Source organism: Jatropha curcas, chromosome 5 (assembly GCF_041381405.1).
Source record: "Jatropha curcas cultivar XTBG-Jc1 chromosome 5, XTBG_Jcur_1.0, whole genome shotgun sequence".
Lineage (NCBI taxonomy): Eukaryota > Viridiplantae > Streptophyta > Magnoliopsida > Malpighiales > Euphorbiaceae > Jatropha > Jatropha curcas.
Window position 1 is genome coordinate 29880603 of NC_143155.1, and position 27859 is coordinate 29908461.

General features: G+C 34.9%; 7 protein-coding genes across 9 annotated transcripts; 3 read left to right on the forward strand and 4 right to left on the reverse strand.

The window, feature by feature from the left end:
* The first annotated feature begins 1814 nt into the window (after positions 1-1814).
* LOC105643154 (vesicle-associated protein 1-3) lies at positions 1815-4763 on the forward strand. The gene is made up of 8 exons (XM_012228226.4): positions 1815-2076; positions 2359-2429; positions 2528-2609; positions 3071-3186; positions 3304-3465; positions 3569-3610; positions 4124-4201; positions 4476-4763. The coding sequence occupies exons 1-8, from the start codon at positions 2025-2027 to the stop codon at positions 4587-4589; spliced, it is 717 nt and encodes a 238-aa protein (XP_012083616.1). The 5' UTR covers positions 1815-2024; the 3' UTR covers positions 4590-4763.
* Positions 4764-5516: 753 nt separating this feature from the next.
* On the forward strand, positions 5517-6241 carry LOC105643155 (putative lipid-binding protein At4g00165). The gene has a single exon (XM_012228227.4). It carries the CDS (start codon positions 5657-5659, stop codon positions 6047-6049), a length of 393 nt encoding a protein of 130 aa, XP_012083617.1. The 5' UTR covers positions 5517-5656; the 3' UTR covers positions 6050-6241.
* A 1357-nt stretch (positions 6242-7598) lies between these two features.
* LOC105643156 (Bifunctional inhibitor/lipid-transfer protein/seed storage 2S albumin superfamily protein) lies at positions 7599-8276 on the reverse strand. The gene has a single exon (XM_012228228.4). It carries the CDS (start codon positions 8221-8223, stop codon positions 7816-7818), a length of 408 nt encoding a protein of 135 aa, XP_012083618.1. The 5' UTR covers positions 8224-8276; the 3' UTR covers positions 7599-7815.
* LOC105643157 (spindle/kinetochore-associated-like protein) lies at positions 7599-12297 on the reverse strand. The gene is made up of 9 exons (XM_012228229.4): positions 12102-12297; positions 11851-11975; positions 11157-11269; positions 10978-11056; positions 10554-10621; positions 10000-10105; positions 9886-9915; positions 9508-9621; positions 7599-9173 (listed from the first exon to the last, which is right to left on the reverse strand). The coding sequence occupies exons 1-9, from the start codon at positions 12196-12198 to the stop codon at positions 9096-9098; spliced, it is 810 nt and encodes a 269-aa protein (XP_012083619.1). The 5' UTR covers positions 12199-12297; the 3' UTR covers positions 7599-9095.
* A 1700-nt stretch (positions 12298-13997) lies between these two features.
* Positions 13998-14908, reverse strand: LOC105643159 (uncharacterized). The gene is made up of 2 exons (XM_012228232.4): positions 14654-14908; positions 13998-14569 (listed from the first exon to the last, which is right to left on the reverse strand). Exons 1-2 carry the CDS (start codon positions 14774-14776, stop codon positions 14243-14245), a joined length of 450 nt encoding a protein of 149 aa, XP_012083622.1. The 5' UTR covers positions 14777-14908; the 3' UTR covers positions 13998-14242.
* Positions 14909-17139: 2231 nt separating this feature from the next.
* On the reverse strand, positions 17140-19942 carry LOC105643158 (autophagy-related protein 8f). 3 transcript variants are annotated; one of them, XM_012228230.2, is made up of 6 exons: positions 19779-19942; positions 19510-19560; positions 19323-19378; positions 18536-18588; positions 17970-18088; positions 17140-17489 (listed from the first exon to the last, which is right to left on the reverse strand). In XM_012228230.2, exons 2-6 carry the CDS (start codon positions 19544-19546, stop codon positions 17386-17388), a joined length of 369 nt encoding a protein of 122 aa, XP_012083620.1. In that variant the 5' UTR covers positions 19547-19560; positions 19779-19942; the 3' UTR covers positions 17140-17385. The 3 variants fall into 3 exon arrangements, with proteins under 3 accessions (XP_012083620.1, XP_012083621.1, XP_020538567.1); XM_012228231.4 differs by having other exon boundaries at positions 19744-19889; XM_020682908.3 differs by lacking the exon at positions 19779-19942 and adding an exon at positions 19635-19728.
* Positions 19943-23589: 3647 nt separating this feature from the next.
* Positions 23590-26749, forward strand: HAM2 (GRAS family transcription factor). The gene is made up of 2 exons (XM_089721851.1): positions 23590-26310; positions 26403-26749. The coding sequence occupies exon 1, from the start codon at positions 24272-24274 to the stop codon at positions 26246-26248; it is 1977 nt and encodes a 658-aa protein (XP_089577977.1). The 5' UTR covers positions 23590-24271; the 3' UTR covers positions 26249-26310; positions 26403-26749.
* The last annotated feature ends 1110 nt before the right edge of the window (positions 26750-27859 follow it).

Here is a 27859-nt window from a genome sequence, read left to right on the forward strand (position 1 = left end):
TTATAAATTAATAAATTTCATTGAGGTTTCAGTTTCATGTTTGACGTGAAATTCTTAATTTTATTTCTTTTAATTATAAATTTATATTATTTCATTTTATTTCAAAAATATTCTTCAAATTTATGAGTTTATTTTTTTAACCAAACGAAGAAATATGAAATTTACAAATTTTACATTTCATCGATCAATGAATTTTACATTCGGCCATCCAATTGGCCTATGAACATTATGTTAATTGTGTTGTGTGAGTGAAAAAAAAACCACTATTCTTCAGCCAACTTCCAGGTACGTTTGTGTCACGCGCCTTCAAGCTTCTGCCGAAGGGTATGCTTGGGCAGTTGGGCTTATTAATTTGGTCTTGGACTTTCTTTCGGCATGGAGTGTTATGTTGGGTTGAGGTCCAATTCCACTTTTTTTTTTTTTTTTAATTCTTTTTCCATTTTCACATTTTCCTTCAGGATTTATAAAACTGTCTGAAAATTGAATGTTATTCTTAGATTATCAACCAGCCAACTTGAATCTTTTGTGTTGTTCCTCAGGGGTTGTCAGTTTCCCCTTCCCAATTTATCTGACCCTGCATGTGACAATAAACTTACATAATCACATATTTATACGCCACATGCAAGTGGTGAACTGAACTTGGAGCTCTTACATGTATAGCCCACCCTTGTCTTCTTATTTTTCAGAGCCTCTGACAGTAACTTGGGCTTTAACAATGGACTCATCGTCTCGCCCAGAGAAATACCCGTTTTAAAGTTCTTGAGTTTTTAGTTAGTCGGTTCCCTTAAATTTCATAATCAAAATTCTCGCCAAGAAAGCCCCTGCAAGAGAAAGGCAGCTCAAGTTCTTCACAGAAAAGGGGGAAATATAGTGCTGTGGAGAAAGATGATGAGTTTTTTCAAAGAATTCAAGCTTTCTGAGAACACAGACATTATTATGCCGTTGGCTACTTGAACAGAAGAAGGTTCAAGAGACAGACGGAAGATAGGTTAGCGTCTAGATGCCAAATGGGTCAAATCAGTGAGAATCATACGACAAGATTCTCTCAAAAGACCTGTGATCTTTTTATGCCACAGTGAACGACCATGTGAAGTTGGGCTAGTTGAAGGTGGTTTTGTTGGTGAATTATGCTATTGAGTAGTTAAGGGTAAAATTAAATGCAACGTCGTTTTATCATATATATTTAAGTGCTGCAAGTTCTCACTTTACATAATAGTTCAGAGTAGATGGAACTTTGATGATGGTAGGATAGGATTGGTGGTGTTGGGACAGTTTTACAGTAGAGTTGCATTTTATAATGTTACTACAAAAGCAGGTAATATAATCAAGTTACATGCAGTTTATAACTTCAAAATAGTAGACTGATTCAACCGTTTTGCAGATGACTTGTCGTTCGACGACAGTGATTCAACCACTAAAACGATCATTCACTTTCAATTAAAAAAAAACAAGCAATTAGAACGCGTCTACCAGTCTCTTAAGTTTCCCTTTGTACCCTGCTACTAGCCTACCAATGCGAACGTATGTCTTCCCGTTAAAATTGCCAGTTCCAAGGGCATTTACGTCATTGGACTGACTGGAACATACTAGATTCTGCGGTTTAAAAAATAGCAGTGAAGTATTATTAGCCGACAATTATTAGAACTTAAACGCGTCCACCCAACAAACGGAGAAATTAAGGGTAAATCGTAGTCTCACGGGTGGTGACGTTCATGATATCACAGCCCAATGAAATTAAATGCCTTCGCTAAGTTGAATCTGGAGGGCCCACTTTGTGCAAGTCGAGCGGTGCGAATTTGTCACTCCTATCCCTATGATCTATCTTTATTTTCTACCCTTTACCAAATTTTAAAACAGACAAGAGTTTTCAGTTTTCTTCTTCTACTCCAGTTTTCACTCTCGATTGATAGATCACTGATTACACTCAAGGCTCGCAATTTCTTCTTCCACTACCATAAACCCTAGATTTTATATCAAGTGATATTTCATTAGTTAAACTGGTTTGGTTTTCTGATTCCAAAGACATGAGTACCGGAGATCTTCTCAGCATTCAACCCTCGGAACTCAAATTCCCATGTAAGTTGCGCCAATTTCTCTTCTTTTCCTGTTTGGTTTGGGAGAAAATCTGGAGAAGGAAATAAATGTAGTAGAAAAACATTTGATATTTGGTTTGATTTAGTTGGGGAATAAAGTGAATGAGTGATATAATTGTGTTAGGTAACTCAAGGAAAGTAAATGAAATGGAAACTGAAAGTTGAAAATGTTTTATTGAATGCAATGTTTTAGATCAAAACTGTATTTTACTTTTCCTTTTTTGTCGGGGCTATTCGGTTGCTGATTATTTAACATATGATGAAGTTGAATTGAAGAAGCAGAGCTCCTGTTCTTTGCAATTGACTAACAAGACAGATAAATATGTGGCTTTTAAGGTTGGTTCTCTTTTCTCTTTTTTCTTTCCTAATCAACATTGTAATTGCTATTGGCTAACAGTAACAAGTTCAACTTATTGAACATTGGAACTGAGTAGGTTAAAACGACCAATCCCAAGAAATACTGTGTTCGTCCCAACGCTGGCGTCATTTTGCCCAGGAGCACTTGCAATGTTACAGGTAAACTTCAATAATCATCAATAGTAAAAGCTTCCTGTTGGGATAATAAATTGAAATAGTAGGTGTTTCATGAAAGTGGAGGTTGTTAGTATTGAGCGTGTTTATGTAAGAGTGTTTGATACGAGAGGAACAGACTTCCTCTGCAGTTATCTACCTATCTATCTATCTATCTATCTATCTATCTATCTATTTCTATCGTTTCCTCTTAGTGGGTGAAAAACTAGTTGGCGACAGTTCTGTCACATCTCACCTCCTTCGCTGGTGTTAACTCACTTACGATATAATTCCTGCTTGTAATTTTATGGTAAATTTCCTAAATTTCTTAAAGCAAAGAGTTTTATTTTATTTTTTTTTTTTTTTATTTTTATTTTTTTTCAGATTCAAATGTTTTTAATTTTCCTACTAGTTTGTGTTCATATTTTGATAAATTTATAAATTTATTTTGGAATGGATCCTGGTAGTTACAATGCAAGCTCAAAAGGAGGCGCCCCTTGATATGCAATGCAAGGACAAATTCCTTCTTCAGAGTGTTGCTGCATTTGATGGTGCAACTACAAAAGATATAACTCCGGATATGGTGAGATAGCTTCTTCCCTGCTCTCATTTTCTCCATTCATTCTCCCTTTCTTGACTTTTGAAGACTCAGTTTTTTGTTTTCCTTTTGGACTTAAATCGGTGTTAATTGGTATTGCAGTTTAATAAGGAAGATGGTAAGGTTGTGGAGGAGTTCAAGTTGCGTGTTATATACATCCCTGCCAATCCTCCCTCACCTGTCCCAGAAGAATCTGAAGAAGGATCATCTCCGAGGGCATCTGTTCTTGAGAATGGAAGTAAAGATTCTTCTTTGCTTGAAGCTGTAAGTATTTTCTTCTAGTTTCTGTTTGTGCGTTGTGTAAAGACTAGTACATGAGGTTTGGCATATAGTATAGCCATTTTTAACGTCATGTGACAATTTTCAGATATCAAGATCTTTAGAGGAGCCCAAAGAGAAATCTGCTGAGGTGAATTCTCTTTCGCTCTTTTTCATAAAATTTGTTCACTTGGTTTTTGTGTCTTTCATTTCAATATTTCTGAGTGAGTCAATTTTTTCAGTGATTTCAGTATTTATGAGTTAGTACTTGATATGCCTTTTCAAAGAGAGTGTGAAAATTTGAAGGTTTCACACCTTGAACACTAGACAGATCTCTAGTAATACCGCGAGATTTTTCCTTTAACTTGTGCCTTGTGAAATTTGGAGGGTTTTGTTTTTTGCAGTAATGGATGATAGTATTAAATACTTCCTACGTGCTTTTCATCTTCTTTTCATGTTGTTAGTAGTATTTTCATTATATTGCTTAATTGTATAGTGCTTCATAGGTTCTTGAAATTGCTGCATAAAATATAGAATCACCTTGAAAGTCAGACATATTTTGATTTTCATATCCTTATGACAATCAAATGTTTGCTTATCCTTATGTGTTGCTTTTGTATCTTTCTCCAATTTTACATAGCAATTTTTATGATGGATTTCACAGGCATGGTCTACAATTTCTAAGTTGACTGAGGAGAAAACTTCTGCTCTGCAGCAGAATCAACAGCTACAACAAGAACTGGTATGAAATGATTTTAGTATTTTGGATATATATTTGCTTTAGAAGTTGTGGTTTTCCACAAATAGGTTGCCCTTTTTCTCGGCTGGGGTTGTCAAATAGGTTGCCCTTTTGAAAGGAGTAGAAGTGGAAAGATTTTTTCCTTTTGATATAGGGCTTCTCCTACCATCTATCAATGTGTATGTTTTGTCATGCTGATCAATGAAATCTTGTAGTTCTTTAAGGTTGTAGTTACAATTACTAATCCTTACCATCATGGGCTTTTTCGTTGCAACAGGAACTGATGAGAAAGCAAATTAGCAAAAATCGTGCCGGTGGCTTCTCTTTATTTTTTGTGTTTCTGGTTGGACTATTAGGCATCTTCATTGGCTATGTTGTGAGAAGTTCATAGAAACCAACCAGGTAATACTTGTCATATTGGTTTACCGGCTGCAATTGTCAAGCCTCCACATAGTTCTTTAACACGTTTTAAGGACCTCACGTAGTTTGTAAAATTAGTCTGATGTATTATTGGCACTTGCAATAATTGATATTTTAGATGTTTGAACAAGACTTTTTATCTGAAGTTTGGGTATATCTTAGTCTTTGTTTTTGTTTTTTTGTCACGAATCAGTCTGATATCTCGAGCTTGATTTTGTTCCAAATAGTGTCGTTCTTATTCTTCACCAGGAAATCAGATCAAATGAACAAATGGATGAACTTTTCTCGTAAAAATCCCATAACACACTTTAACAGACATCAAAAGAGATAAACCAAACTTTTTTCCAAAACTGCAAAAACGCGCTATGAATGTGTCATGTGTGCAACTAGTTACGGAGGATGGGTGCATTAACCGTCTGTTGTGCTGCTGTAACTGAGGTTGGATTGATGTGTGATTCGCGAGGACAAAGCGGCCACTCTTGGCGCAGCCCATGGTGTTGGGAACGCTGTGCTCTGCTGCTCGTGAATACTCCAAAGAATGTCCCAGCTACAAAAGCCGAACCTGCCTTCCTCCTGCTCATCAACTAATTATTGTGCACTCTGTAATAAGGGGTTTCATGTTTTAGGAGATTAATCCCAGGGATTAATTGGGTCAAATCCAAACCTTTTTCGGGTACGTGCTGGGTAAGCTTTTTGATGTTATGGGAAACTTAACTTCCACTCCAAACTCCAACCCCACTGCTAGACTTGGTCAAATGCAAAAGAAACGGAAATAACTAGATGCTCGATAAGAAAACTTTTATCTAATAAAACTTGTACTTAAGTGGAAGACAGAAATAAAGCAAAATGAGAGGAGTTTGGGCTATACTGCGGCTGGGCCTATACATATCTTGAAAATGTTTCTCTTAGCCTATAGTTTCAATCTAACAGATAACGCTCACACAACAATTTGGCTGCTTTAGCTATGCCATAAACATCTCCAATATTGGCCACAAAATACACCAGCTAGTAGCTACTATCAAATTACTTGAAAAGAAAATGGCTTTCAAGGCAACATCTCTTTTAATTCTTGTTCATCTCATAATTATTAGTAGTGTTTCATGTCATAATGTACCAGCTTGTCCTCCAAAAGTTCCCTCCATCCTGCCTCCCTCTGTCCCAAACAAGGCAGCCAAATGTCCTCAGGACACCCTAAAGTTTGGGGTTTGTGGAAGCTGGTTAGGGTTGGTTCATGAGGTGGTTGGGACTAAACCAAGCAAGGAATGTTGTAGTTTAATTAAAGGGGTTGCGGATCTTGAAGCTGCATTGTGTTTGTGTACGGCGATAAAGAGCAATGTTTTAGGAATTGTTAAACTTCAATTACCTGTGGCTATTAGTTTATTGCTCAGTGCTTGTGAGAAAAAGGTTCCTCAAGGCTTCCAGTGCGCATAGCTGATCTCAATTTCGTTAATTTTATGTCAATTAAATTGCATTTATTTGATGCAATCTGTTATTCCTACATGGATATTGTTGTAATTTATCAATAGGTTGGGTAATTTATCTTCCTGCTTTAGTTCTGTACTAGATATTAAGCCTGTTATAACTAATATACTGATTTTAAATTCGCAGGTTATTTGAGCTTAATTCTTTAATTGTCAATTATGACGTGTCTTATATACTTGCTATATATATATAATTTCAAGCAACAAGAAAACTTGTGCAATCTCACCACAAATTTAGTTTCAGTTTTCGCCTAATTTTAACTCAATTTGGGTCCATTATGAAAATTAAAAGCCTAATTTTTAGCCCAATTTATCCCTTTTATGAAAATTGATTTTCGAGCTCAATTCAGGCCCACCGTGGGCGCACTCTCCGAATTGTAGGCTCAATTGAGGCCCGATTCTGAGCCCACTGTACAAATTTCTGGCCCAATTTTAATCCAATTTGGGCCTGCTGTCGAATCTCTGGCACAAATTTCGGCCCAAACTAGGCCCAATTTTATACAACTTGGGCCCACTATAAATTCTGGCTCAAATCCAGGCCCAATTTAATCTGGTTTGGGCCTACTGTAAATTACTGGCCCAAATTCAGGCTCAACTGCAACTCGATTTGGGCCTACTGTGTAAATTTTAGGCCCAATATTGGCCCATATTGAGGCCGAAATGTTATTCAGTTTGGGCCCATTGTAAAAATTCACGTCCAATTGTCGGCCTACATTCGGGCCCAATTTTAATCTATTTCGGGCCTATAAATTTCTGGGCCATATTCAGGCCCAACTTTATCCAATTTGGGCTCAGTATGAAAATTTTAGGCGCAGATTTTAGGCCATTCAGGCCCAATTTTAAGGGCCATTATGGAAATTTGAAGCCCAAATTTTCAGCCTTTTTGCTTATTTCAGCCCAATTTATATTTATTAAATTTAATAATATCCAAGTAGATGGTCTTTATTTTAAATTATTGTAAAAAATGTGCTGTATATATATATATATATATATATATATATATAGCAACAAAGAACCTGTGAACTTTGATTTTATTTTACAAATTTATAGATTATGAACAGGAGTGAGGAAGCGACAGTGGTAGAATAATTTATTATTATTTTTATACAATTTGGAGTAAATTAAGAGAAGATTGGAATAATAATAAATGGGACACGACCAGACGAGTGAGAATATGCTTCCATCACTTGGCTCCACTTACCCAATGATTTATCTGTTTTCCTCCATTGGATCTCTTGGTGCTCAAGCTGGACAGTGTTTTCTATAATTTGTGTTATTGTTGTTTCTCATCTGATTTCTTTGCTTCTCATCTAAATATTGTGCTTAATCATGTCTGTATGTAATTATTTATTTAGGAAGATCATAGTGTTAGTATTAGTATATTTTAGATTTATGATTGCGAGTAATTGGTCAGAATTTAGAAAAGATTTCTCTGCTTCCCACAGTCTCTCTTCTCTGAGTATAGAAGATAACATCTATCTCTTGTTAAAAAAAAATAATAAGAAGAAAATATCTGTTTCATTTAAACTTAGAGAGAGAAACAAAAATAAGGATCCCATCAAAGCATTATTGAATAATGGTGAACATATATTGTTTCTTTCCCATTAGCTAGATGCATGGTGACAGAGACATTTCACCTCATCTATATGAAAAACGAATCCCAACAAGCCCTGAAACCAAAAAAAGAAACTAGAAATATTAATTTTCCCATGCTAGTTAAGCACACTGGAATCCAGCAGGAACACCTTGTCCACAGTAATTCAAAAGCAAGCTTAAGGAGATAGGAACGTTAAGATTAAGGCCCAAAACGCTAGCCTTAAGAGCAGTGCAAAGGCAAACGGCAGCTTCAAGGTCAGCAAGGCCTTGAAGGAGAGGACAGCATGGTGTCTTTGGTGGGGTTCCCAGAACAAGGTGCACCAAATCGTTTAATAAGTTAGCACATACACCTAACTTTAGGGTATCAATTGGGCAAGAGGGCAAAACTGCTGGTGGTTTTGGATGCGGTTTTGGAGGCTTTGGGGTTGGAGGACATGGGACATAATGATGGGTTGAGCTAACCAAAGTGAAGAAGAGAAGGTTAAGTGAAAGAAGAAGAGCGGTGCTTGCAATTGCCTTAGAACCCATTTTGGGATATTTAAAAGATGGAATGTTTTAGTTGGTGCTTTGCAGTGAAATAGGTTTAATGCTTTTATAGATGGAGGTTTTTGCTTGTTTAGGATTTTTAGTATTAGAAATAATAAGAGGACCCATGTCATGTGAGCACATTGGATCGGATCAAAACCTCCATAGCTGGCGATACAGCAATATGCCATTTTCATATCTTGGAGTTTTCTGCACACCGTATAACGATAAGACATCCTAACCTGTTATTAGTTTTTTCACTTGTCATAGTTTGTTCCCTTTCTTCCATTCCTTCAGTCCATTTTTTTGACTTCTTTTTATTTTTTTATTGATCCACTGCATATGGGTATTTGTCATCATTTTGGATGGGATAAAATCTGAACTGCCATTTGTTTTACAAAATGGCCGAAACAAAGTGATGATGGAATCGTTGAAAAAGCTTTGTATTTTTAAATTTTTTTCCAAGCCATCAAATATACAGGTAGCTGGTTGGCCCTGGGTTCACTTTTAAATTATTGTTCGCATTATTTACTAGGATAAGAATGATGACCCATATTAAAGTTACGAAACAAATACACAAGTAATCGATAAACTAGAACTGAAATCAGTGCAATTTGCAAAACTACAAGTTCTCTGTTTTTTATTTTTTATTTTCCTTTTTTCCTGGTATTCAGTTAGAAGTTTATTAGAAAATGCAGTCTATAGTCTTCATTTAATTTCACTAGTTTAGATAAATTGTCCGCAGTCAATCCACAGGAAATTCATCCGTTACAAGACTAAAATAAGATTTTGGACTATTAAACAAGATATATAACAGATACCCCTCTTATGCAGATAGGCTATTGCCATTCACTTGCTCTCCTTGAAATTAAGATTTATTGTGGCTTCAAAAGAATGATCACTCGATGATGCCCAGTACGAGTCTCACTGATGCGACCAAGATGACGAAGCACCTGGAAAGCATCAAATTGCGGATGGATGAGTAGGTGGCATTCATTCACATATGACTCGGCACGAAAGCTATTATCTTTTTGTGCTCTCGTAATAGCAGCAGCATAAGTTTCGTAGAATTTTCTAGTTTTTGGACCATTTTCCCCCTAATACAAGCTGATTTTGTACAAGTCCATACCAACTTATAATAAGCTCAATTCTTCTAAGCACCAAATAGCAGCCTTAGCTTGGCAGTTCCAAGAATGCTACTAGTGACTGAATTTAATAGATACAAACAGGGTAGAAATTTTACCACATAATAAAGGACTAAAAAAGAAGAATAGAAAGAAGACTTACAGTCAGTATAGCTTTTCCTGTGTTGTCAAGCTTCAATGTTGGCCCTTTTATGTCACTTTCAAGAAAAAAGTGTTTTCCCTTTATTGTTTCTGTCATTGCAATATCTCTTAGTTCCTGCACGTTTCACAAAAACATTGAAAATCAACAACTAGTTTCTGTATGAACATAACATTAACACTAACATATTTGTATGCCAACTGTTAGAAATGGAAACATGCTTCCACATCTAGTTGTTTTCTGGAATATATCAATCCATATCAGCTCCTCATTTAGTGGCAACTCAGGGAAGCGTGCAATTCTAGAGAAGCATCCTACCTTTTAAAGGAACAAAGTGCTTGAAGAAATCACAGGTTGTGTTACATAGTTAATTTCACTTACCAAGGCCTTTTCCCAATGATTTTCTGCCAGCTTCATGAAGAAAATTTTGGAAGTCAGCAATAGGTGCAAGAATAAGAATCCAAGAATTGAAGTCACATCAAAATTTGGCAGTACCTTCTTCTTTGGGGCTCTAATGAGCTGAGCATTTGCTTCAGCATATGCTGCCATGTCATTAATAGCAGCATTAACCTTATCCAGCGTGAGCCTTCCTCTCATGTATCTACGTTCAGTGGAAGTTGAAAAAGAGTTTAATGTGGTATTTCTTGTGAAGCCAGTTCCCCATTCCGCACTCAATCCCAAAGAGTTAAGTGTCTTTGTGTCATGAAATCATCATAGTGGTAAAAATTTATAGCAATCTTATTTCTGTCCATGAAGAATACTTAAATATGGGCAGAAGTATATAAGGTTATCCATTAGAAGAAAGGTCTCTGTCCTAAACTCAATCATATACACGTATTCAAACAGTATTAATTAGCATTATACCTAAAGAGAGACAATGGTCTATAAACTGATTTCAACCTAAAAAAAAAAAAAAAAAAAACAATTTCATGTGCAGTTGTTCTGATTGACAAATCATGAGATGTGAATGACTAGCTGGTAAATAGCTACAATTCTAACACATCTGAGGATAAAAATTATATAATTGAAAGGAATTGGGATGAACTCACGAAGACAGAGAATCCAGCTCTTCAACATTTATATACCACAATGGTGGAGATGCTCGACCCTTTTTCTCCTAGAATTAACAAAAATAAGAGAAGTGATTAAAATAATTTCAGAACAGGCTCATAGTTCATCTGCAATATGAGATTTTAGAGAAGTAAGATAAAACATTTGCGCAATAAGCAAGCATTTGCACTTTTTTCTTCGTTGTTTTATGTTAGCTCTTTATCTTGGTGTTTCAAGGTACATAAACATATGCATGCATTGATCCAAAGAAAACAATTACAAAGTGAATCACTAGTTTGTAAATTGAAATACGAATATCAATTGTCTCAGTCTAAATTGAGTTAAAAGATGAGAATTTTTGACAAAACTCTGCCATCACAACTCTTGGGCACTGTTGCTTCTTTGCCATCATATTGCACATACCTTGGATAATGCTGCAGACTCCTCTTCGCTTTTCAAAGAACCAAATCCAAGTTGTTGATTAGGGACTTCAGGCTGTGCACTGTTACACAAAAGTAGAGTCTAACTGTTGAATTACAAGCTTAATTTTCTTTTTTGAAAGGGAAAAAAGGTGTTCATATAATATGCGGGAATATTATTACCTTCGATTTGTATCCATATTCAATAAGGTCATTCTTTCTGGCAAATGTAAGGGAACATGAATAGACATATTCTGCAATTTCTTCTGCTGCTGCAGCGATGCAGCAATGAGTTTCTGCAATCAGAACATTAAACTCAGCTTAGACACAATTAACCAACAACGGAATGGGAATTAACCAACTTGAAGAAAGAGTAATTGCTTTACAATCAAAGAAGGAAACAAAGGAGTTTACTTCTTCAGCTTCAACATGCCCTAAGCATAAGTAATTTGCCTAACTTTTCCATTTCTCCTCTCTCCCCCCCCCCCCCCCAACCCCCCCTCTCTCTCTGTTTGAATTTTTAGACTAACAAATGAACATAACGACAAAAAAAAAAATCTACTAAGTAATTCCACTGCATTGTTTAAGATTAATTAACCAGGAATTTTATTCTGTTCAAAAAAGAAATCCAAACCTTAAATTTATACATTTTTCTGTTCACAATCTCATTATTGAATAATTTTGAACACGAATTATCTTAATCAATCTAAACTCTGAAAGCCACATTAGACAGTTCGATTCAACATTCAATTCCCAGAATATGAATTTATGATGTCCCAAATGTTGAAGCCTTGAATCCATTTTAAAACTGCCCCAACTCGTCAGCTACGAATAAACTCTAATTGACGCCCAGATATAGGGAAAACAAACAAATTACCTTAGCTTTTGGAATAGCCTCAGTCTCTTCACGCAAGCGGTCCTTGATAGCTTGTATCTGCAGCTCCATCGCCTTCAATGCAGCGTCCACCGCCGACAAATCAGTGATGCTGCTCGCTGCGTACACTGTGCAGATGGTAGATCACGTAAGCTGAGTTGGAGCTTCTAACTCAAATTCGATCTAAGTAAGAACAAAGTAGATACAAATACAAATACGAAGAAAGCAAAATAATCGAATTCGAATTGACTCACTATTTCGACCAATAACGAGTTCTTGAAGATCAACAATTCGAGAGTTAAAAGAAGATATCAGAGAATCCAGCGAGGAACCAACTTCATTCACGGCCATTTCTTCTTTTTTTCTCCAAAAATTGAAAAGTTCTTGTGGCAAATCCTATGAAATAGGAACTTCCGAACTGGGACTGGTTTTAAGGGGGAAAGGATTTTAAAGTTCCAATTTTAAATTTAAATAGGAAAAACTTTCCCTCCCTAATCTCGAGGGATAGTCTTCGCTGAAGAGTATTTTGCTGTTGTGCGGGGGTATTTTTGAGAAAAGACACCATCCCAAACTCCCGTGATTTAACTTATTTCAATAATTAAGAATAGATGTGATTATTAAACCAAGAAAAAAAAAAGTTTATGTTTTTCCATTTCTTCTGAATAAAACAAATTTTTTTGGAAGTCTTTTTTTATTTTATCATATAGGTTTTTACGGAAAAATGTCAGTAGAATTTTTTTTATTCTATAACAATGTTATTTAAAAAATTATTTTATTACAATATTAAAATTACTAGTTTACACGTTGCTTTTTAACATTCAATATTATACATTAGAAAATATTAATTTTTTTTTGTTTACTATGAAAAATTATAGAGAGAAATTTCTTGACAAAATCATCGGTTATATTAATATATTATAATTCACATATACCTTTGACAATATATGAGGTTTAAAGACTAACCACTTCTCAGTGATTGTAAACTTTTTATTTTTGTTCAAAAGAAATAAAAGATTTCATTAAACTAAATCATAAAAGACAATCCAAGCAATAATAAAATTAGTACGGGACAGTACTTAACTTCTTCTTGAAATCAATTCACAGTAAATTTAATATATATTTCAAAACAAAAGGCTATTTCTCTATTATTGATTAAGTTTGGCAACGTGTTGTTAAAAAAATAATAATAATAAATAAATAAATAAAAGTTTGGCAGAGTGAAGTAGAGTCCAGAGGAACGTGTCTAGCGGAAACTGGGAACCAGTTGGAATTTCATAGGAAAACGTTACGTACATTCACGGAATTGTGAGGTGTGAGCTCCGTTAAGGTTCGAAAATGGGATGTTTGTCTTTGTAACAGCAACATCAGCAATGCGGATTTCCAAGTACTTAGTTAATGTCTTCTCTGGAGACACATTCTAGGAATTGATGCATCTAATGTCCCTTATTAGATCTCAATCCCTAACCTGTCTTATCATCTATTTTCAGGAGACTTGTATACACTGTGATGTTACTAGAGTATATTTTCTTTACTTTGGGATAATTTCATCCATTGTCCCCTTAATTTAACATTAATGTATTTTATTGTATCGATTATAATTAAAAAAAAAAAAATTCAAACTTCAACGATGTAACAGTAAAATAATTTTGAGAAGATTTTAGATTAACCATCACCAAAAAGTCTTCAATCAATTAATCTTATAGTGTAAATCAATTAATCAAATTTTTTTTAATTAAATTTAAACATGATCGAGTATATATTTTTTATTTAAAATTTATCGTTCGTATTAACATTCTTTTGCGATTTAATATGTAAGAGTCATTTTAATGTTGCATAAATTAAAATGCAAATATTCTTTTATTATAAATTAAAAATGAAACCATTACTAAACTGAGGGCGAACTGGCAAAATTAACCCTTCTTATTTCATACCAATTGACAATTCCTTGCAAAAGGAACTTGTATTTAACTGCGAGTAATATAACCAGTATCTGGCCATCACTTCAAACAAACATAAGAAGAAGAAGAAGAAGAAGAAGAAGAAATGATGACTATTACGATCGTAATTCTGTGATCTATAGTTAATAAACCAAGTAAATGTTTAACAAGTTGATGCACATTAATCAGAGCTTTGTGGTAGGTTAAACACATTACTGTATCAGTTATATGATCTTATATATATATTGCCATATATAATAACTTCATATATTTATATGCTGACATTGAGCATTAGAACCCTAGGGTTATCACTGAATCCCTTAAGTTCTTCATTGATCTATATTTGATGAAAACTTTCCATATGATATATAACTAATTAAGAACACCCATCAAGGATAGAGAGACAGTATTGATACAAAATAGCAAAATTGGTGTTGTAAAATAATTATCTATATGGTTCAGTTGTGTGAAGGTGGGTGTGTCTTCGGTGGTGAGTAGTCCAAGTTGAAACCAGGCTGTTTATTCTCTTCGCGTTTACTACGAGGCAAACGCCATGGAACTGAAACAACAGACTCCTTTTCAACAGCACCTGATTTTCTTGCATTCTTTTCTGCCATTTTGAGCTCCTTTTTGGACTTCATCAACTTCTCACGATCGATATTATCATCCAACTGGCGATCATGAGTCTCTGAAATGCTACCTTCTTTTGACGCTTCTGCAGCTTTGAGATTTGATGAGGAAAACTCCACCTTTGGTGCAACTGACATCTTCTCACCATTAATATGCTGACATAATAACAGCAGTATGAGCAAGATTAAATAAGTTTCTGAATCAGATATATAAAACTGTATGAATATAGTTGCACAAACCTGATTTAACATGTGAAATTTCTTGTTAAGGTTCTCATCAGTAGCAGCAAGTCTTCTGGCATTACATGAAGATTGTAGATGAAGACACAAAAGTAAAACAAGAAAAAAATATGTGATTGACATATTAAGAAAGATGGGGATATCAAGCTATGCTAAATAGAGTTCAAGGTTGCAGGAAAAAACTTTGTAGCTTGTCGACTGAGGATCGTAAGTGATAATGGTGGTATTTGTAGTACGAGCATTAACTGCAAGAGGTCAAAGACTTTCTGTTTGCAGAACATGCAAATGTATGGGGTAGGAGAAAATTTAAAGATATGGGTGGTTTCTTGTGTCCCTTCTTTTTTCCAAATCTTAATCAGTTGGGTCCCCAGACACAGAACACCAACAAGAAAAAAGAGATAGAGAGAGCACAGATTAGCGCGTTCATGTACATATATGGAGAGAGAAGAAGAGATAGTCCAAAAGAGAGATTTTCCCTTTAAAAAATTTACTATATATATAAACAAAACATTTTTTCTCTTTTTCGGAAAAAAATAAAAGCTAAAGAGTACTATATGTGAAAAAGTTAAACATTTTTTAAAAAATTGATTAGATAGAATTAAAAAAAAAAAAAAAAAAAAAGCTCATCCATCTTCATTGTTTCAACCGAGAAACTCCATTTTTTGTATTGGTACTGAACCTTCAACACTTGCTTGCATAGTTTATGCTTCCTTGTTTCTTGCCCTTCCATGCCTTTTTATCTTGAAAACATTAACGTGATTTTTTTAGTGACTATATATTATTGTATTATTAGTGAAATTATGAAAAGAAGAAAGCCTTTTTGCAACATTAATTATGTAAAAAAATTGTATTTAAAATTAAAAATAAAAGAAAAGAAAAGGCAAGTAAATGTGGACGCCAGACGTATATCCATGACAAATTGACAGTGTCTGGTCATTATTTATACTGTAACTATAAGCGTGAATGTCCGGTAATTATTTTTGTATCTGATTGTATATATAAATAAATATTTATAGTTTTGGAAAGTTTAGTGATATTCTTCATATGTAAGAAATTGGTTGTTTTGTTGTGTCTTTCATCTTACCAACGGAAATGAAACTATAAAGCATTTGCGTTTTAGCTCTCTTAAGAAGGGAATGAGAGCTTGTCCTTCAAATTTTGGTAGTTAGTCCGCGATTAAGGCTAATCTGAAACTGAATGTTCTTCTAATCCATTTTTATTGAAATTAATATTTTGTCGACAGATCTTTTAAAAGAAATGAAATTAGTTTGAATCATTCTCCTTTGCTGTAATACATTCTGACCATAAGTAATTAAATCACTGGTCTAATTTCAGGCTTTGTATATTAATTATGTTAAGTTAGGTTTCATAAAAGTAAAATTGAATCAAATTTGAAAATGAATTTACAATACTTTTAGAAAATGAGTGTAAACGTTAAATAGATAATATTTAGTGAAATTCATGCCAAGGAGAAATGTTGTATTAAAATTTCAAAGATTTATGCAAATCGAAATAGACACGGGTGATTTACATTGCCAATTTCAATTAATTTGAAATTAAAAATTAATTACTATTGTAGTATGAATTTGAATTAGATATTAAGTTTGAATGATAATCTTTTATTTTTTGAACGAAGGAAAGACTATATAACAGTATAAAGAGTGTATATATATATATATTTTAACCTTGTTTATTAGCAGTAGTTCTTATTATAGTAGTAAGTTACTGCTGCCAAACAGAAGAGACGCGAAATCGACTGATCATGATTAATGCGTGATATCCACATGATCAACCAGACACAAAAGGACCCTACAGGAGTAGGGACAAAGGTAGAAAGGAGACAATGGCTCATGGATCCACCCGTCCTGTGTTCCTTTAGCAAGGGACACCTAAGAGTGCCCTAACCGTCAATACCGGCCATATCTAACACGTGGCAAAAGCCCATGTGGTTCATTTGGATTGCCACGTGTACATGGGCCGCCGAAACCCATGTTGGTGGTGGTCCACCAAAGACAACTCATGACATGAACGCTGTTAATATTTTCTATTTTGAAAAAGTGAAGACAATGAGCATGAAATATCCTAACTCGTAGTGGTTTGTTTGTTTGTTTGCATACTGGTATTGTTTTGGAAGTGTCCATGATCGACGGCGCGACAGGGCCCGCCTTTCAAGGTGGTTAGGGATTCGGACTCTGCGTTGACAATCGCTCCAACTCGGTCACTGTATCATAAAAGTCGAGCACTCTCGTTTTGATCGCCGCGTTGTCCCCACGGCATTACAGCTCAATCTCGCATCGTCGGCTTTTGTTAGGGAGGTGAGGGAGCGGTCCAGTTTCAGTTGCTAAACGACATCGTTATCATCAATAGCTTGTCACTCGCATCAGAACTTTAATTCAACTCCTCTCTCTATCACCTTAAAAATCCAATTATAGAAGACAAATGAACCCACCTATTGTGCAGCATTTGTATTAAACAAGCAGAGATGATTTACGGAAATCACATTTTAGTCGAATTCAAATTATATAGGAGCTGACATCATTTACTTGGTGGAAGAGAATTTACAGGATATGTATCTGTACAAGAAAGACAGGCAAGGTCTGAGAAATTAGGCTTGATATCATAGCCTTTCAACTAAATGAGACTAGTCACTAGCAAAGATTTTGCCAAGTCATTATGATGAGAAACATACTGGACAGCAACACAAAGAATGGAATACAAGGAAAGAACTTTATCTACAGTATCATCTGCCACCCGAAAGTGTTCTCTCCACTGTATGTGACGTACAAAAATCCATCTTCATCCTTCTTTTCATCATAGATAGTAGACATCACTGCCCCTGCAACATGTCATAATTAAACAATTACTTCAAAGCTAGTCATTTTTAGAAACAACTACAAAATGACAATGTTTTAACTGCAGGTGCTACATGCAAATAAACTCAAAAAGAATATCAACTCGCACTGCAGATGAGCTGGTTTTGGAGTGTTAGACTACTATAGAAAATTATGTACATATTAATGTGAATGTACATGCACTGCACACGTCGTAATGATTGTTTTAGAATGTAATAAAAGACAAGGGGAAAGGGGAATGAGGAAGAAACAAAAGGAGAACAGTTCTATTTTTGACAGTAAAATTATTTGGTTAGATTGATTACAGATCTCGAGTAACATCAGATACATTCTGAATCAAAAATTCATTATGCATGTCATGTCCAATAAATTCTCCAATTACTGAAACCAAACAGTTATATGTATATGCAAACAAAAGAGGGGGGGAGAGAGAGAGAGAGAGAGAGAGAGAGAGAACTGTCTACCCGTTGGAGGGAGGACATTGTCCACAAATATGAAGATTGCCTTTTCTGCACTCAGTTTAATTCTCTTCCGGATCACATAAACAAACTGACCAACTGTCAGGTCAGCTGGGACTAAGTATCTGTAAAATTTCAACTAAAGTCAAACTGAAGATGTATACATACAAACATTGTAACAGTTTATATCCATCAAACCCTTTACTAGCAATGATTTCACTCTACCAGTGATATCATTCGTGCTCTCAACATGAAAGAATTAGTCTATGTTGGGTCCACAGCCCACATTCTATAAAAACAATGCAGGCTGTGAGGTCAAACGGTCCACTATGAGAATTATGGGAAACAACAGAGAATATATTTCACTATGCAGAACAAAAATTTTGAATCACTTCTAACCACATGTCAAATCAAGCATGCATAGCCACATGTGCAAGAGAGGGAAAGAGAACAAAGTTCAATGATAATCATGATGAAGTTGACAATTGATCACAGATGAAAGTTACAATATTCAAGCCCATATCACAGCGACATGACGGGAAAAGAATTTGCCGCATGAAACAGATTCTTACTTCTTCTTATCAATGTTAGGAATGTCACTTCTCTCAGCCTTCTCAACAATTACCTAGAAAGTGCAAGAGAACCAATAGAATCAAATAAGGAATACAAAGGTACAAAATGATGCTACCTATAGGAAAGCAGTAATCCATTTTATAATACTTACAGTGGACAATTTACTGTTTGGGTTGACAATCCACAACCAAACAATTTAAGAAAAATTTTAGCAGTCTTCTATCTAAGTAGTACATTAAAGTGAATGAAGAACAACTAAGCTGCAAGATAGATTATCATTGATGGTCATCTCTCCTAAAAAGTAACTATTTTTCCTTTTTCTTCCCTTTATCCCTCTTATAAAAAAATGAATAAATAAATAAATAAAAAGCAATGGTTGGCCACAAATTTAAGTCCAACAGATAATCAAGCTTCCACTAGTACAAACCCAAAATTACAAATGACTTCAAAATCATTTCAAAAGGCTTTTTTTTTTAACATGAGAGCAAAATCTTCTATTGTGATTAATCATAGCAGGAATCTTCACATGAAACTAACGCGTATGCTACTTTGTGTTATACTTATTCAATGCATCAATGCTGTAAATGACCAATTCACATAATGTTTTCTTTATAGTTGCATTAAATTACCTAAAAATGTCCAATTCATTACATCAAATTGATAAACCCAAACTCCATAGTAAACAACAAAATCCTAATCTTTCAATGGATGGGACAATTCATGTACAACTTTCATACAGAACTGAAGAATTAACTAACTGATGAAAATTTAATGATCGATTCTCACCGGAATTCTATCTGGATATTTCTCCCTAATTCTCATAGCCTCAGCACGCCTCTTCTCTGAAGAGACAACAGAGTAATATACAATCAGAAACAGAAGACGAAACCAAATAAAACGAAGATTAGGGTTACTGTGAATTATGCAGCACAAATTACCCATGAAACCTAAAACATAGACATCGAAATCATACCAAAATCATGTTCTAGCTTAAAGCTGCTCTTGGCCATTCTCCTTCAAACTCCTGCATAATATCGAAAGCATAGCTTGTAAGTATAGAATCAAATAAATTAAACCAAATAATTTTAAAAGCCATACCAAATCCTGAATCAATAAGAAAGCGAAAAGGGAAAAAAAGATTGAATGAACGAAATAGACAGAAAGCTCCATGGAATAAGACCAGCTAATGAAGGCTTATTAAACATACAACTAATTACGGGACGAGAAATCAAAAGGACTGACCAAATGTAGTGATTGAGTTTGAGATATTGGGTATTAGAAGAGAAAGATCAGTTGATTAGAATTCAAGTGATGAACAGATGATGCCTGTAAATATTTAATATTTCTCTTTTTTTTTTTTTTCTAAAGAAAAATATTTAATACTTATTAATGACAGATGGTTTCGTAATTCTCTGCGGTGCCCTTGATTGTGTCGTAATATCGTGAAATTACCCATGAAAAATTGCCACGTCAGCCCCAAAGAATTTGGGCGGGAATTTTCTTTACTGATGGACGGGCTCGAGGAATCCAGCCCAGTAGAGTTACTAATCTTTTGCAGTAAGCCCAAATCATAGTTTGGGCTCAACAATATCCTGCTGTATGTATGATCATGTTCTTAGAACTAGAAGTTAGAACGCACGTCAGTCTACTTTCGAGAATAAGCACGATAACGTTTTTTTTTTTTAATTGACTTGCCCAACACCGGGTTTATAGTCCTACGCACCGACCAAACAAAAAAATAAAAAAATAAAAATGTAATATTTCAGACTATCCATTAGGAAAAAAAAAAAAAAAGATAAATGGGAAAAATATTTTAAAATTCTTTTTTTTAGTTTGATTTATGAATGGTTCTATTGACACATCAACTCAAAATAATACATACATCTATATGAAATTGTAACATCTTCTATGGATAAATATAATTTTTAAAAATATTTAGGCGCAAATAGAACTCTTGACTTTTTGATATTGGGTGCTTAAAGGTCATTAGCAATGCCAGTTTTTTTTTTTTTTTTTTTGAAAATTAAAATAGTTAATTGGACCGAGCTTGAAATAGCTAGGTTGAATATAATTTTTTTAATATTAAAACAACTTATTTTTTTATAAAACTCAACTATTTCCTAATCATTTTATTTATAGTCTCAACGATAACTCACATCATATGTTTAGTTGTTAATGCATGCATGTATATCTCCAAATTTCTAGTTTTGATTGTCCATGTTCTTATCTACTAGTGATTTAGAATTGCAAGGGTTGGTTCCGAGAAAGTTTGCCAAATAACTTGGATTATGCATTTTCTTTATGTATTTATTTTCAATTGCATTCCAATCGCGGCATATATATTGACAAGAAAATACATAGATGTGCATAATGTATTGAAAAATTCTTTAAAAGGAGGAGAATATACATATTTCCTATCATGTCTTCTCTAATCATAAGAAACTTTCAATTGATCAAGCAATATCAAGCTTTAAAAAAAAAAAAAAAAAAAAAGGAAAAGTGACATAGAAATGCTTTAGCTTTGGTATGGTTGGCTAGGTTAATTAGGCAAACGTTCTTGTGTCAATTTGTGTTGCTTGAGACGTAGGGTGTCTTGAGAAGAGAGAAAAGAACTTAAGACCAATACCCTTTTAGCCAACAAAGAAACAAAAATTGTGGACAAGAAAATTGGAGGAAAAAAAAAAAAAGAAAGAAAGAAAGAAAGAAAGAGGGGATATAAAAATTTCGAAAATTTGAATAGAAAACTCAAGAGGGAAGGCAAAACAAAGCCAAGTGACTTTGAGATTGGGTCACTTTACACTTCATATGATAGAGAAGAGGGTAGGAGTTGTTGTTAGGCTTCACATGGGATTGAAAAGATAACTAAACCTTATTTCCTGACATGTCCAAGTCATGGTTGCCCTAAACAATTCATTACAAACCTAAGCATGTCCCCTCTTCCCTTTCCTATATTTCTATATTAAACTATTCATTTTCTTCCACTTCCCATGTTGCTCTTTTTTGATTTTGGGTTTCTATTTTTGTCTCTCATAAAATAGTATGTCCACTTCCATTATCATTCATTCATTGGCAAAGTGCAAAAGGAAACTACATTTACTGTGCCTTTTTGCAAATTTAGAGCAAACCCACATTGAATCTAACAGATGCAGTGAGTAAAAATAGAAATTTGAGAGCAACATTCATATGAAAAGAAAATGCAACAATTTTGAGTTTGTTGGTGACAATACAATATCAAAAAAAAAAAAAAAAAATGTTTGCTTTTACATTTTATAATTGCACTTAAATAGTTCTTAATATTATGATTTAAAATAAATTAAAGATTACTCATATTAGAGGGAGGGTGTTTAAGTAATTGAAAGAAGCTGACTTGTATTCTATTCATCCATCCCTCTAGGCGAATGTTCTTTGGTTTTTGTCAAATCATAATATACTTCTCTATGCTTTCATATTCAATATTTTTTATATATTATATATAAAAGGAAAACAAGACCATTTGTAATAGAAGACAACTCTTCAATAATTGGATTGCTGATTTTAATGGCTAACTCAAACATCATGAGACATTCAATCTTTTTCTTTTTTTTTTTAAATCGATTATGTGATTTTAAAGATATATTTTCTTATATCTATTTAATATATCTAGAAATATTATTTATGAAATGCTTATAGCGGCATTATATCAAGATTGACGGAAAAGAAAAAAAAAATATTTTTCCGCTGTAAACCATCCTTTCTTCTTAACCTCATATCTTATTAGGTTTTTTATTTAAAATTCAATTTGGTTCGTATAGTTCAAAAGGTGAGCTTGAATTGAAAATTTTAGTTTTTAACCCTAAAGAACATTTTTAATATGTTAAACCAATATAAAAGAGGGCAATTCTTAAAATTATCCAAAAAAAAAAAAAAAAAAAAAATCAATGGTAACAAATACTACTTACCATTACCAACGAAATTTTGCCCACCACTGTCATCCCTTTCCAACGCATAAATTTACTGAAATTCCCGGGGCAGCTGAACAGTGAACAGTGAACAGTGAAATAGGCTTGTCATGTTAATTATTTTCAGTTTTACTTTTACTTTTTACCGGCGCTAGAAAGAGACAGTTGGTCCAACGAACCCAAAGCCATTGGTCAAGAAGACCCGAACTAGGCTCTTTGGACCAAAAACTGATTTTCTTTTTTCTTTCTTGTTTTTGGACAAACTGTAAATCACGGCCATCCACTTTTAACTCAATTATCTCAACCGTTGAATCTGTCTCGATTTTTTCAAAACTCGCAAAAGCCTCACTCGTTATCTCGGGTCGTCAGATTCAGTTTCGAAATCCAGGCCAGCAGAACCTGTTTCTCTGCGATTACAACAACACCCCTGCGTTTACCTGCGCTCTTTAGGAAGGATTTGGTTGGATAGCGGGAAAGTTTGGAGGGGTTTTTTAGGAAATATGTATAAATTACAAAAACAATCTGAATCAGATCACCTTTTCTCTGTCTCGTTGGTCTCTGTAAAAGAAAATAATTAACAATAGGACTGCCCGAATGGGAAGTCCACTCGCTTTAAGGAGCGTACCCAATGCATACCAGCAAAAGCCTTTACTATTAATATCCATGTTTAACTATTTTTTTAAAAATAATATACATATATTTAACTTATTAGTTTAGTTATTAATCACAAATCACAATAGATTGAAATGGTTAGTTATAACATTAATCATCCATTTACATATATTTTTTTGGAGGCTTGGCTAATAAAAATTAACTAATTAAAATAAAAATTTATCTTAATACCACTTCTAATCAAGCATAGATATATAAAGTTCTATCCAAAATGGAATTAGTATTACTGGAAGAATATTTTGAGAGAAGGTTTGTCCTAATCTATTTAATTTTAGGCAGAGAGTGGTTTAAACGCGCCATCAAATTGAGCATGGGATAGGTTGAGTAAAAAGAAACCCTACCGGAGAGATAACTACGTATATAGACAAAAAAGCCACATTAAAAAAAAGTATAAATAAAAAATTTTTAAAAAAAGAAAAAAAAAAGATAGAGAAAAAGAAAGGAGAGAGAGAGAGAGAGAGAGAGAGAGAGAGAGAGAGAGGGGGGGATTGAAGGGCACTTTACCACTTTTATATGTTGCACGCATCCATAGCAGGAAACAGAAGAAAGACAGAGTACTACAAAACCAGAAGAAAGAGAAGAGTAGAGAAGAGAAGAAAACCTACCAAAGTTAACCACAGAACCAAGAAGATAAAAGATGGTTCCAAAATGAGATTTTTCTTGATGCTGTACTGAAAAATTAAAGAAAGAGAGATAGGTAGTGCTTTCAATAAAAAGCCCAAGAAATAAGAAGAACAAGCTAAGGTGTGCGCTGAGACGATTTTTCCTGATTTGCATTTAGCAAACTATCTTCTCCAATAACTCTAATTTGATTTTCTCATTATAATTCTTGTCTTCTCCAAACTCCAACCTCTCTGTTTATTTTATTCTGTAAGCGAAACCTTTTGGAGTGGTGATTGGTTCTTGATTTTGGAAACTGGAGAGATTTTGGTTCTTGGGTTTGTCCTTGTTGGTGATTTTCTTAGATGAAGGCCATGCCCCTATCCTTTGAGGATTTTCAAGGGAAGGGGGTGCTAGATTTCTCTTCTTCTTCTTCTCCGGTTTTATTTCCTCAACTACCTCCACAAAATCAACATCAACAACAGCTAAAGTGGCAAAACAGCAGCACCAAAGATAATTGCTGCTATGTGGGCAGTGAGCCCACCTCTGTACTTGAAGCTAGAAGAAGTCCCAGCCCTCCCTACATCCTCCTCAACACTGTCTTCTTCACAAGGCGGTAGTAACGGCGGTGGTGGCGCCGCCTCTACAGAAACCACCACCGGTGTGGCAGCAGCTGTTTCTGGAAATCCTTCTGTTGATATTAGTACTGAAAAATGCGGGCAGTTAGGAATGGAATACTGGGACGGCGTATTGCCTGGGTCCCCTAGTCAGGAACCGTCTATTTTGAGGTTAATTATGGGCGATGTTGAGGACCCATCTTTGGGTTTGAACAAGCTCTTGCAAGGTGGAAGCGGCTCGTCACAAGATATGGAGTTCAATGCGGGTTTTGGGGTTGTAGATCAGGGTTTTGGGTTTGAGCCTATGAATAGTACCAACTTGGTGAACAGCATTGACTCTTCTTCTTCTGTTCATGGAACTTCTCCAGAGTTTCCTCTTCTGAATCACAATGTTAGGATTGGTCCGGTCTTAACCCAAAACCCAAACCAGGTTATTTCTGCTTCAGCTGGTAATCTCTTCCCGGGTATGTTTCAAAATCAACCACCACCACAAATTGAAGCTGCAGACGAAAAGCCACAGATTTTCAATCCGCAAATAATAATCAACCAAAATCAAGCTCAGCTTGGTCAGAATCCGGCCATGTTTTTGCCCCTGTCGTACGCACAGTTGCAAGAGCATCATCTTTTATCGCCACCACCAACAAAGCGGCTTAATTCAGGGCCCGTTGGAGCTAACTATCAGATGGCAAGGCCAGAGTTTTTTGTCCAGCGACAGCAACAGCAGCTTCAAATGCTACAACAGCAAAGACCAGCAATGATGAAGCAGAAAATTATGACAGACGAATTGGCGGCCCAACAGATTCAACAGGCCATATTAAACCCAATATGCCAAGCAGCAGAGCTGATAGAAACCGGCAATCCGGTACTCGCGCAAGGGATATTGGCGCGGCTCAATCACAAGCTCTCTCTTTCCATCGGTAAGCCTCATATTAGGGCTGCTTTTTACTTCAAGGAAGCTTTACAGTTACTCCTTCACCTGAACAACGGTACCAACTCACCTAGTTTGACCCCTTGTAGTCTTATTTTCAAAATTGGAGCTTACAAGTCCTTTTCTGAGATCTCTCCAATCCTTCAATTTGCCAATTTTACTTGTAATCAAGCCCTTCTTGAGGCCTGTGAGGGTTTTGATAGAATTCATATTATTGATTTTGATATTGGATTTGGTGGGCAATGGGCTTCTCTTATGCAAGAGCTTGCTTTGAGGAATGGAGGTGCTCCTTCGCTTAGAATCACTGCCTTTGCTTCTCCTTCTTCACGTGATGAGGTTGAGCTTGGCTTTACTCAAGAAAATTTAAGAATCTTTGCTAGTGAAATCAACATGCCGTTTGAGCTTGAAATCTTAGGCTTCGAGTCTTTGAATTCAATGCCTTTTCGTGGATCAGAGAAAGAAGTAATTGTTGTCAATCTTCCAATTGGGCCTTTCTCTAATTACCCATCATCACTTCCAGTGGCACTTCGCTTTGTAAAGCAGCTCTCACCTAAAATTGTTGTCTCTTTGGACAGAGGGTGTGACCGAACAGATCTGCCATTTGCCAGCCATGTAAATAATTCCATTCAATCTTATTCAAGTCTGCTTGAATCACTGGAAGCTGTGAATATGAACTCAGAAGCCCTGCAAAAAATTGAGAGGTTCTTGGTCCAACCGGGTATTGAAAAAATTGTACTGGGTCGTCATCGCCATCCTGATAGGACACCTCCATGGAAGAGTCTGTTTTTGCAGTCTGGTTTTACTCCAATTCAATTCAGTAACTTTGCCGAGTCACAAGCTGATTGTTTGGTGCAGCGAACTCCGGCTAGGGGATTCCATGTTGAAAAGAGGCAGTCTTCGCTGGTTCTTTGCTGGCAGCGAAAGGAGCTAATATCGGCTTCAGCTTGGAGGTGTTAAGGAATTAAAGAATTATTGGCTACCAATTAGTCATTGTTGCTGAGATTCCTCGGAAATTACTGGTTTAATTTCTCATCTTATGCTAATTTTGTATGTGCCTTAGGCTTAATTGTTTCCTGTCAAGAAACCAAAACATTTCTTAATTTGCTGGCAGCCAAAGGAGCTAATATCGGCTTCAACTTGGAGGTGTTAAGGAATTAAAGAATTATTGGTTCTACCAATTAGTCATTGTTGCTGAGATTCCTCGTAACTTACTGGTTTAATTTCTCATCTTTTCTTAATTTTTGTTGTCGCTGGTTCTCTTACGCTAATTTCTATGTGCTTTAGGCTTAATTGTTTCCTGTCAAGAAACCAAAACATTTTAGTAACTGAATGACTGTGTTCATGTATTCTGTCACTTTAGATATTGCTTAATTACTCCTGTTTTAACGTGGTGACGGTCTCTTGTACATTTGACAACAAAGGGAAAAGACAAATCAAGAGTTAACCTTTTGAAATCAAGTCTCTTTTGCCTATTTGCTAGTATTTAATTTTTCTTCAATTTCTTGTCCAATGCGATTGATATTTGCTATTTATCCTCCAAGCTCTCAATTTGTAAATACGTCCTCCTTCCTTTCAGTTTGGGTTTGGGGCAATATGCGATGGAGATGCATATATTGAGCTAACTCTTGAATGCACTATGTAGTTGGTGTGGTTGCAATTTCAAATGATAATTTCTGTATGAACATAACTGAAAAAGAGTTAGTTAGCCCTTGATCTAACGGTTCATATGTACTGTGCTGTTCAATCAAAAATTTTTTTTTTCCATAATCAATTCGTAAGTTCTTGAAAGATAAGCTTCTCTTCTTATTCTATTGGGTAAAAAGAGGTCAATAGCTTTGTCTTCCGATGAAAATTAGCAAAAGATTGAATGGAAACCTGAGGTGCTAGAGATTCATGGATGATTGGCGGTGAAGGTCTCAATGATAGGATGTTGGACTAAATTCTGTCTAATAGTTGCATCTAGTATTAAATTTTATGAATGCATATTATATTTTATTAGCCACCAAATGTCTGTTAAGGTGGTGGGTGCATTAGATAATTAATTTCGTTAATTTATTAGCAAATGGGCAAATTTATTTGACCTTAAATATAACATTTGTATTATTATACATTGAACCGCAAAAGTTTGATTAGTGTTTTTTTGTTTAAATGCCCTGTCTTGATGAGATCACATGGGTCTTGTATCATTGGACCCTTTGCGTGATTAGATTATATTACTAAAGGCTTTCCTTTTCAGCACCTTGGAAGCTCTTCATTTACACATTAAATTATTTAAATTCATTAAGCTTTCTTTTGTTGAATACAATCATAACATTAATGAGAGAGATATAATTATTAATTATTGATTGAAGTGAGAAATGGGAATAAAGTTTTGAGTAAAGTTAAGAGAATTTGATAAATTGTATTGTATTCGGACTAAGTATATGTATTTATAATATTTTTAATTATTTTAAGTAAGAGATAGAAATAAATACCGAATGAGAATTTTGAGCATTACTTATATGATAAAGATCTTTCGCCGAGTGTTACTTATTTTGAATCAGCCCAAGTAATGTTCAGTCAATTCTA